The sequence below is a fragment of the Bison bison genome, unplaced genomic scaffold (assembly GCF_000754665.1).
Source record: "Bison bison bison isolate TAMUID 2011002044 unplaced genomic scaffold, Bison_UMD1.0 scf7180017864370, whole genome shotgun sequence".
NCBI lineage: Eukaryota > Metazoa > Chordata > Mammalia > Artiodactyla > Bovidae > Bison > Bison bison.
The window spans coordinates 12,647,178-12,658,276 of record NW_011494942.1 but is presented as its reverse complement, the minus strand read 5'-3'; the positions used below and the strand labels follow the sequence as shown (position 1 = coordinate 12,658,276).

The 11,099-nt window shown below is 38.0% G+C and overlaps 1 protein-coding gene across 1 annotated transcript in view; it reads right to left on the bottom strand.

The window, feature by feature from the left end:
* Positions 1-757: 757 nt before the first annotated feature.
* The window catches only part of SMCO2 (single-pass membrane protein with coiled-coil domains 2), a 34,183-nt gene continuing 23,841 nt past the window's right edge, over positions 758-11,099 (bottom strand). The window contains exons 6-8 of the mRNA XM_010856046.1: positions 7,946-7,998; positions 6,815-6,987; positions 758-956 (exon numbers count right to left, since the gene is read on the bottom strand). Of these exons, the coding sequence (XP_010854348.1) occupies positions 758-956; positions 6,815-6,987; positions 7,946-7,998 (425 nt within the window). The remainder of the gene's footprint in view (positions 957-6,814; positions 6,988-7,945; positions 7,999-11,099) is intronic.

Here is an 11,099-nt window from a genome sequence, read left to right as displayed (position 1 = left end):
GGAGAAGAGAGGCTAGTAGTTTGAAAGTAATGTTTTTAAAAATGTGTGCGAAAATTCATTGTGAGTCATGAGGGTAAAGATAACTGCTTTCATTTTTTTTCTATCTTATCAGCCACTCTCTGCATAACTATAATGTCCTTCACAAAACACGCTCTAGTGTTTTGTTTCTTAATTTTATTTTTAATTGGAAGACAATTACTCTACAACATTGTGATGGTTTCTGCCATATATCAGCATGAATCAGCCATGGGTATACATATGTCCCCTCTCTCTTAAACCTCCGTCCTATCTCCTCCCTGTCCCACTCCTCTAGGTTATCATACAGCACCACCTTTGGGTTCCCTGTATTAAAGAGCAAATTCCCACTATCTACTTTACATATGGTAATGTATATGTTTCAATACTACTCTCTCAAGTCATCCTACTTTCTCCCTCCTCCACTGTGACTGTAAGTCTGTTGCTTACATCTGCATCTCCTTTGAAACTGCCTCAAAAACAGGTCATCAGTACCATCTTTCTAGACTCCATGTATATGTCAGTATACGATATCTTTCTCTTTCTGATTTACTTCACTTTGTATAATAGGCTCTAGGTTCATCCGCCTCAGTAGAACTGACTCAGATGCATTCTTTTTTCATAGCTGGGTAATATTCCACTCTATAGTGTTTTTTAAAAAGTAAGTTAACCGTCATAATACAAGAACAGCCAGACTTTTATTGAGAAGAAATTCAGTAGGGTAACAGTAACTTCTGTATCTTTAAGAGGGTAGCAAGTCTTCCACTTCCAAATTCAAGAAAGGTGCAAGAATCTCCCGCAGTTCCCACATCCTGCGGCGCCCAAGAATTGTAGGGAGCACCTTTTCAAAGATAAATGTAGCATCAAAAAACAGTATGTAACATGAAAGTCCAGTCAAGGTGAGGACATAAAACATGATGAAAATCCTCAGTGCACGTTTCCTAGAAGGAAAGAAACACATTTGTGGTTAAGAACATCTGAAGGATGTAGAGAACAAACTGGTGGCTACCAGTGGGGAAGAGGGCAGAGGGGAGGGGCAAGATAGGGCTAGAAATTAAGAGACGCAAGCTATTATGTACAAAATGAATAAGCAACAAGGATATATTGTATAGTACAGGGAAGTATAGCTATCCAGTCCAGTTCAGTTCAGTTCAGTCTCTCAGTCATGTCCAACTCTTTGAGACCCCATGAATCGCAGCACGCCAGGCCTCCCTGTCCCTCACCATCTCCTGGAGTTCGCTCAAACTCATGTCCATCGAGTCAGTGATGCCATCCAGCCATCTCATCCTCTGTCATCCCCTTTTTCTCCTGTCCCCAATCCCTCCCAGCATCAGAGTCTTTTCCAATGAGTCAACTCTTTGCATGAGGTGGCCAGAGTATTGGAGTTTCAGCTTTAGCATCATTCCTTCCAAAGAACACCCAGGGCTGATCTCCTTTAGAATGGACTGGTTGGATCTCCTTGCAGTCCAAGGGACTCTCAAGAGTCTTCCTCCAACACCACAGTTCAAAAGCATCAATTCTTCGGCGCTCAGCTTTCTTCACAGTCCAACTCTCACATCCATACATGACCACTGGAAAAACCATAGCCTTGACTGAATGGACATTTGTTGGCAAAGTAATGTCTCTGCTTTTGAATATGCTATCTAGGTTGGTCATAACTTTTCTTCCAAGGAGTAAGCGTCTTTTAATTATTATTTCATAATAAATGTAAATGCAGTATAATCTATAAAAATATTAAATCACTATGTTGTATAAGTCTGTCCAAGAGCGTTCAATTGTGTCTGACTCTTTTGCAACCCCACAGACTGCAGTCTATCAGGCACCTCTGTTCATGGGATTTCCCAGGCAAGAATACTGGAGTGGGTTGCCATTTCCTCCTCCAGGGAATCTTCCCGACCCAGGGATTGAACCCGCATCTCCTGCAATCACAGGCGGATTCTTTACCACTGAGTCACCTTGTAAGCCCTTTTACCTGAAACCAATATGATATTATAAATCAGCTACACATCAACCAATTAATCAATAGATAGATAAGTAAATAAACAAACAAAAGAACATTCTGAAGAAAATCACACTGATGTGACTCTTGGTTCCTCCATCTGTATAGCTTTACAACTTCAAGTAAGTAATTGAACTTCTCTTAACTGCTGTTGATGTCTGCAAAAGAAGGAACTTGGAGTAGACAGACATAAGTCCATCCTAGGGCTGGCACTGGAATTCTAAGATTCTATAGCCATGAGACAGTGAAACCCTGATTACTGTGGAGCTCTTTTATTTGAAATGCTAGTCTCACATTTTCGTGGTTATTGCCACCCTTACTTCACTTGTGAGGTACAGGAAGTCTATCTGGGGAGAAATAAGGGCACAGCCAGCTAGCTAGATTTTCCTCAGGGTACAAAATACATGTGACAAGTGAATTCAACTCTCTCTATCAGCAGTTTTATCCCACCACCAGACATGCCCTTTTTGCATTGTATTTATTTGCTTTGAAGTTCTTGCATTATTATCTAATTATAAATGCAATACACGATTAGGGTAGAAGATCTGGAAAATCCAGAAAGACAGACAGAACAAAAGAAATGTCACAGATAATCCAGTTACCTGGAGATAATTACCTTCTATAATACTTTTCAGAAGAGAAAGTCTAGGGCACAGTTAAAGCTAGTTATGCATATATTTTGTGACCCAACTCTTTGGATTCCATGAAACTGAGCCAAGTTTCTTGGCATTACTGCCACTGGCTATCTCTTGGCAGGTACACAAATAATTGCTTCTACTTCACATATTTATTAAAGAGCCAATGATCTTAAAATACTCTATTTGAAAGAGGCTTTGATGGCTAGCAAGGTGAAGCAGAAATGTCCTGTCCTCCAGGAGCACTAAATCTAGATTTGTTCCTTCTTATGCAAAGCAAAATGACTCACTACCAAAACATACCTAGTAAATAAGCACTATCTTCCTAAATTCCAAAATTAATCATATTTGGAAATACTAAGCTGGGACATTTCCCACAAAAACGCCACATTTTAACATTAATATTTAAAGAGAAAATAGTTTTTTTTTCTAAATTACAGATAACTTGGAAAACAGAGAAATTAAAAACTATAATCCTATAACTTCAATATAATCAGTTATTGCTGCCTAGTTTCTAAGTCATATATGACTTTTCACATCACCACCAGGCTCCTCTGTCCACGGAATTCTCTAGGCAAGAATACTGGAGTGAGTTTTCTCCTCCAGGGGATCTTCCTGACCCAGGGATTGAACCAGTTTCTCCTGCATTGCAGGCAGATATCTTCACTGTCTGAGCCACCAAGGAAGCCCTAACATCAATTAAAAAAAAAAAAAAGAACTTTCCTTGCATAAAATCTTTAATCTTTTCCAAATGTTCACGTTATATGTGGTTAATAAATAGAAGAAAACTATAAGAGAACTGAGGGATTGGGGATAATACCAGGAAGAGGCCACCCTCTGAAGCTAAAAACAGCAAAATTGGTATAGAATAATTGACATTGTAAGATAAACTTCCTGAAAAGAGATAATGTATAAATATGCTTAAATGGAATCAGAATGTTTCCAGTTCTCTGACAGGAGACTCGTAAAAGTCTTAGACAGTCTTAACTAGGATGTAATTCTGTGCTGTGTGTGCGTGCTCAGTTGTGTCTGATGCTTTGTGACCCCACAGACTGTAACCCACCAGGCAAATCTGTCTATTGGATTCTCCAGGCAAGAATAGTGGAATGGGTTGCCATTTCCTCTTCCAGAGGATCTTTCTGACCCAGGGATTGAATCCATGTCTCCTGGGCCTCATGCATTGGCAGGCAGATTCTTTACCACTTGAGCCATCTCTGAAGCCAATTATGTGATGAAAGATGACCAACTAACCTGGATTATCTGCCTGTATAACACAATTAAGTGACAGTGAAAGTCACTCAGTTATGTCCAACACTTTGCGACCCCATGGACTATCCATGGAATTTTCTAGGCCAGAATACTGGAGTGGGTAGCCTTTCCATTCTCCAGGGGATCTTCCCAACCCAGGGATCGAATCTAGGTCTCCTCATTGCAGGCGGATTCTTTACCAGCTAATCCACAAGGGAAACCCAAGAATACTGGACTGGGTAGCCTATCCCTTCTCCAGGGGATCTTCCCAACCAGGAATCGAACTGGGGTTTCCTGCCTTGCAGGCAGATTCTTTACCAACTGAGCTATCTGGGAAGCCCATAACACAATTAAGTGATCACCAAATGGCATTCACTTACTCACTTATTTGTCTGTTTTTGAGATATAATTCACATGCCATAAAACTTACTCTTTAAATTGTACAATTCAGTGGCTTTTAGTTTATTCACAAGATTGTACAACCATCACCACTAATTCCAGAAAATTTTTATCAAAATTCCTCCCCAAAACAGTCATTCCCTATTTTCCACTCTCCCTAGGCCTGGCAGCCACTAATCTAGTTTCTGCAGACCTGGATTTTCCCACTTTTACTACTTTATATGAACAAAATGATATAATATGTAGCCTTTTGGGTCTGACTTCTTTCACTTAGCATAATGTTTTCAAGGGTCATTCATGTTATGGCATGTATAGGTACTTTATTGTTTTTCATGGCTGAATAATATTCTATCATATGGATATACCACATTTTGTTCACCTATTTAATCCGTTGATGAGTATTTGTATTGTTTCCACTTTTTAGCTACTGTGAATATTCATATACAGGTTTTTATGTGGACATATATGTTCAGTTCTTTGGGTGCATACTTACAAGTGGATCATATGGTAGCTTGACATTTTCAGAAACTGTCAAACTGTTTTCCAAAGTGTTTGCACCATTTTACAATCCCACTAACACTGTCTGAGGATTCTAATTTCTCCACATCCTCTCCAATGCTTGTCTTCATCTGTCTTTTTAATTATAGTTATCTTAGTGGTATAAAGTAAACTCCAGGAGTTGGTGGTGGACAGGGAGGCCTGGTGTGCTGTAGTCCACGGGGTCACAAAGAGTTGGACATGACTGAGCAACTGAACAGAACTGAACTGATCTAGAGATGTAAAGTGATACCTCATTATTTCTTTTTTTATTTATTTTGGCTTATGGGATCTTAGTTTCCTGACCAGGGATCAGAACTGGGCCCTGGCAATGAAAACACCAAGTTCTAATCACTGTATCGCCAGGGAATTCCCAATATCTCATGATTTTGATTTGCATTTCCCCAAAGATCAATAATGCTTTCATTGTGCTTTTTCACTGAAAATATTTTCAAGTGATTTTTGGCCACTTGTATATTTTCTTTGAAGAAATGTCTATTCAAGTTTTTTGCTTATACTGAAAATTAGGCTGTTTGTCTTTTGCTGTTGAGTTTCAAGAGTTCTTTATCTTTTTCTGAATACTAAAGATTTACTTTACAGAATTGTGAAAAAGTTGATTCTGACAATTTTTTCCAGCTCTCTCATTGAGTTTTATGGAGGAGGAAGTTTTCTTTGATGGTCCTTACTTCACCATCAACATCACTCTTCACCTGTTACTTTAATTAATAAATAAGTTAAATATTTGTTGAGCATGATGGACATATTTTATATTTAATATCTGCAAATGATCAAGACTCCTGCCTTCAAGTAGCCCATGGGTTATTAAGATAAGACAGATTGGAAATAATTTAACTGCAATAGTATGCTGTGGGCACTATGTCAGGATTATGAGCTAAGTACAATGTGCATACACAAAAGAAAGATTCTACTTGGGTTAGTGCTTGGGGATAAAGAATTAAAAGAGCTTTCTTAAGCAAAAGAGATAAAATGGTTTTATGCCATTTTCATTATATTTTTATAAAATTGAGTTAACAGTATTTGTGCATGTATGTGTTTGTGTGTGAAAACATAGCCAGAGTTTACTTAATTTTCACATTTTCTCTAACAAAAGAATAAAACAAAATAAAAAGATAAAAAAAATAGCTTTCTTAGAGGAAAATACTACTCAAGGCATATATGATGGTATGGCATCTCCAGAAAAAGAGATCCAGAGTCAGAATTTGCCAGTACGTGTGTCTTCAATATCATACAAGGGAGAGCCACCCTGTCTAGCAAACAAAGGTTTTCAAATCTGCTTAGCAGGTATGTTCTTTCAGTAGAGGTGGCTGCATCATAGCTTGAAGACACCATCCTTTAAAATTTATGTATATGTAGTTTTCTGGGGCCACCCAGGTTTCTCAGTGGTAAAGAATCCACCTGCCAATGCTTGAGATGCAGTTTCATTCCCTGGATTGGGAAGATCCCCTGGAGAAGGAAATGGCAACCCACTCCAGTATTCTTGCCTGGAAAATGCCATGGGCAGAGGAGACTGGCAGGCTACACTCCAGAGTTGCCAGGAGTCAGACATGACTTGGTGACTAAGCAAGAATACATATATATGTAGTTATCTAAAATGCTAAGAAAGAAATATCTGTATCTATGTCTATATCTATATCTATTGCAATAGGTATATGTTTTGGGAATTCCCTGGTTGTCCAGTGGTTAGGATTTGGTGCTTTTACTACTATAGCCTGGGTTCAATCCCTGGTAGGGGAACTAAGATCCCACCAGCCATGCAACGTGGCCAGTAAATGAAAGAAAATACTGATTGAAAATTTTAAAAATATGAAGAAGAAAAATATTACAACTTAAAGTTTTAAAGAAGAATAATAAATAATTTATTAAAAAAATAAAATAAATTCCTTGATGAAATTCAATCTTACTATAGTCCATTCATTTTGGGGACTCTGTCAGCCTCCAGAGGTCCCTGTCTCTAACTCACCACATTGTAATGTGGGGAGGGGAGCTCTCCTCCAAGGATGGTGATGAAGCCTGAAGAAGCAGGGGCTCCTTTTCATCCATGCCCATTTCTTCAGGACTCTGAGAGTCTGGATTCCCTTGCATTTGGTACATCCCCAACTTTGTATCCAGCAGAGCCATGTCCTTGCAAAAGTTCTGGGAACAAAAAGATCAATCATTTAAAAAAAAGATTCCCATTGTCTGCCCTTCTCATTGGAGATGATGCCAAGTATCTTTCCTCCAGAACACGTAAAGAGTGTCGCAAATCACACGTGAGTCATGTGTACTCACTGTGTACTCACCTAAGGAAAGAAACTTACACATTCACAGAATATTCAGATAGAAATATAGTTCTTCTTTTATTGAATTCAACTGTTCAATTTTTTCATCTATGCAAAACATATTTATTTGACTGACTCCACCAGGCACTATTCTAGGATGTGGCAGGTAACAAAACAGACAAGACATGGGCATTCCATTACGCATGTATTTTTTAACAAAAGGGACAAAGAATTTTATGTGTGTCTATAAGGGTTGGGTGGTAAGCAATAAACAACTAAATGCATATATTCATTAGATACTATAGATATGCTAAAGAGAAAGTAAAAAATGTGAGGACACAGTAGCTGAGGCTTGGTTTTGGGACTTCTCCTCTAGGACAGGTGGGATGATTAAGCACCTCTGAACTGGTGACAGGTTCATTCATTCATTAATTCACTGTTTGACTCACGCATTCACATTTATCTCAGTGTATAAACTCTTGCGCGAGAAGTTCAGATGGAGTCACTTTTCTGGCTAAGGGAGATTAGGGGAGGTCTGGGAGATGAGAGGACATTTGAATTGAGCTTTGTAGAGTGGATAATATGTAGACATGGAGAATAAGCTGCAGATGGAGGAGCTGTAGGAGCAGCCCCAGGGTATGAGAGCTTGGAAGTACACCACACCTGTGAGACATTCTGGCACCCCAAAGCAGAAGTTCAGGAGGGGAGAAAGGGGTAGAAAGAGACCAGTGTGTGGTATACACTCAACTTCCAGGGAAAGAATGACCTCTGTGTGTAGATTTAAATAATATCATTTGATCATTATTTGAACTTGTGTGACTGTGAAATCTTACCTCTATTCTTGCAACAAGTTTTTCCTTTAATTTATGAGCTTCATCACAAGCATCTTCCTGAAAAGACACCCACAATTTTGGGTAAAATAGAAATTACATTTTCTGGTTTATACAATAAAACCATACTCATTGTGATATCACTAAGTTGTAGGGAGGCTTCACTGAAACTTACTTTTATTCAGTAAAACCCTTCCTCTTAGAAAAAATTCATCATGCAATCACAATAAATTGCAGAAGGTATTACCACAAGATCAATAAATTATTTTCAATACTTCAAAGATATAAATTTGCACAATAGCAGCATATTACAAATAATTTTCTTCTCTATCCACTACTCTCTCCTTGCTTCTTAAACTTTTACCAGGACACTAGTTGGAAAAACATAATATGTTTCTGAGAAAATAATAAAACTCTATTTTTTCTAAATATTTTAAAATTTACAATATATAAATGTAAGTCTTCATCATGTTTGGATACTTGGGCCTTAGAGTTTAGTAAAAATGCTATCCACAAAAAGTGTCTTATTCCTCTTTTCTTCCCATGTATCTCAGAAAGATCAAGACATGGGCTGAAAGCAAATCATCCTCTTCTAAGATGCAAATGTCAATTGCACATATGTCCTAAGTAAATAATGCTTAGAAAGGTTTTTAATTAATCATCCCATAATAGACTTGCAGGATATGTTGAAAAGCAGAGCGTTAACTGAAAAAAGAGTGTCCTGTGATTCAAGGAGGTGCCGTTTACGGAAACTAATCCTTAAAAATTATTTGCAAAAGCAAGAAAATATACGGATTTTTGAGGTATAGTTTATAATTGATTATAAAACCACAAATATCTAACAAAATAAGTTTAATAAATTCCAAAATCAAACCCAGCCTCACATAAACAGTGAAAAAGTAAAAGGACATCTAGTGGCATAGAAAGTTGTTGAAGAAAAATGCCAAACGAAAAAGCAAGTTTGAAAATAATATATATAATGTTAACTCATTAAAATAATAATATTATAATATATGTATTAAAACATTTAGAAGAATATAAATATACTAAAATGTTCACTGTGTTTATTTTTGAGAGTGGCTTTATATTTCTTTTTTTTGCAATATTTTTATAATTTTTTAATTATTAAAATAAGCATGCATTATTTTTGTTAGAAGAAAAATATTTTTTATATTCTATTTTAGATTTATGTTTAATTAGAGGATAATTACTTTGCGATGTTGTATTGATTTCTGTAGTACAACAATGTGAATCAGACATAAGTATACATATATCCCCTCCCTCTTGAACTTCCCTCCCACCCCATCATCCCACCCTCAAGCTGTCACAGAGCACCGAGGAGTTGAGCTCCCTTACTACACAGCAACTTCCCACTAGCATCTGTTATACATATGGTAATGTGTATGTTTCAGTGCTACTCTCTCAGTTCTTTGCTCCTTCTTCTTCCCCTGCTGTGTCCAAAAGTCTGTTGTTCTCTATGGCTGTGTCTCTATTCCTGCCCTGAAAATAAGTTCATCAGTACTGTAATATTTTTTAATTAGACAGCAAGCACAAGACTCTTTTCATGTAGAAATATGGGCATAAATAATAATAAGTTCCCTTCTGGGTCTAAAATTCTGAGTCTCTTTTGTTGAATTTTGGATTCCATTCACTAAAATTTGAGATTTCTTTGCAGAACTATTTTTCTTCCTTAAAGACATTATATCATTACCTTGACAAAATTGCTATCCATTTCTCCTATTTGCTTTTTAATCTCCATGATCTTCTCCTTTAAAACAAAAGAGTATAGAACAAAAGTTGTAATGAATGACGTGTGAAACTGAAAAAGAACAAATGACAATTTTTTAGAAGAATGCTCATTCATGATCAAATAGTCTGAGATTTAATAGAAGCTGGAGTTTCTTGCATCCTGTTCTGGATGCTGATCTGCAAAATCAACATTAAATCAAATCAAAAATATGTCATTAGCCACATCCTATGTAAGTGGCCATGAAGCTAGGCATTGTGCTTCTTGGATACAAGCAATAAGAGTGTTTGCCCTCAAACTGCCTATAGAAAATGGATAATCTACAACCCTCTTTTTTTTTTTTTCTAAGTTCTTTCATCACCAATCCCTGAGTTGTGTAATTTAATTATTTAAAAAGGAGCTGTGAGATAATAATCACAGTTTACGCAGTGCCCTAGTAAATATCTTTACACGGTAATTATCAAAGATAATTGCACCAAAGGTAACTCAGATAGGAGTCAGTCTCAGGATGAAAGTTATTTTCATACAGATATTTCAGAAAGCTTTGTAGACTCAATATCAGGCTACTTCAAAGTCCTTTCTTCAGCTTAAAGTTCTCATAAATTTGTTTCTGATGTGTGTGTGTTTAAATACTTTCACCAGTTTCCCCCTCCTCCCCCTTTCATGCTTTGAGTCATTCCATTTACTCATGAGAAGTAAATGAGCCAATATGTGTGATGTGTGTGTGTTAGTCACTCAAATGTGTCCGACTCTTTGCAATCCTGTGAACTGTAGCCCGCCAGGTTTCTCTGTCCGTGGAATTCTCCAGGCAAGAATACTGGAGTGAATTGCCATTCCCTTCTCCAGAGGATCTTCCCAACCCAGGGATTGAACCTTGGTCTCCTGCATCACAGGCAGATTCTTTACCACTTGAGCAACAGGCAAGTTCAACACATGTGATCAGATCAGATCAGATCAGTAGCTCAGTCGTGTCCGACTCTTTGCAACCCCATGAATCGCAGCACGCCAGGCCTCCCTGTCCATCACCAACTCCCGGAGTTCACTCAGACTCATGTCCATCAAGTCAGTGATGCCATCGAGCCATCTCATCCTGTCGTCCCCTTCTCCTCCCGCCCCCAATCCCTCCCAGCATCAGAGTCTTTTCCAATGAGTCAACTCTTCGCATCAGGTGGCCAAAGTACTGGAGTTTCAGCTTTAGCATCATTCCTTCCAAAGAACACCCAGGGCTGATCTCCTTCAGAATGGACTGGTTGGATCTCCTTGCAGTCCAAGGGACTCTCAAGAATCTTCTCCAACACCACAGTTCAAAAGCATCAGTTCTTCGGCACTCAGCCTTCTTCACAGTCCAACTCTCACATCCATACATGACCACAGGAAAAACCATAGCCTTGACTAGACGAACCTTTGAGG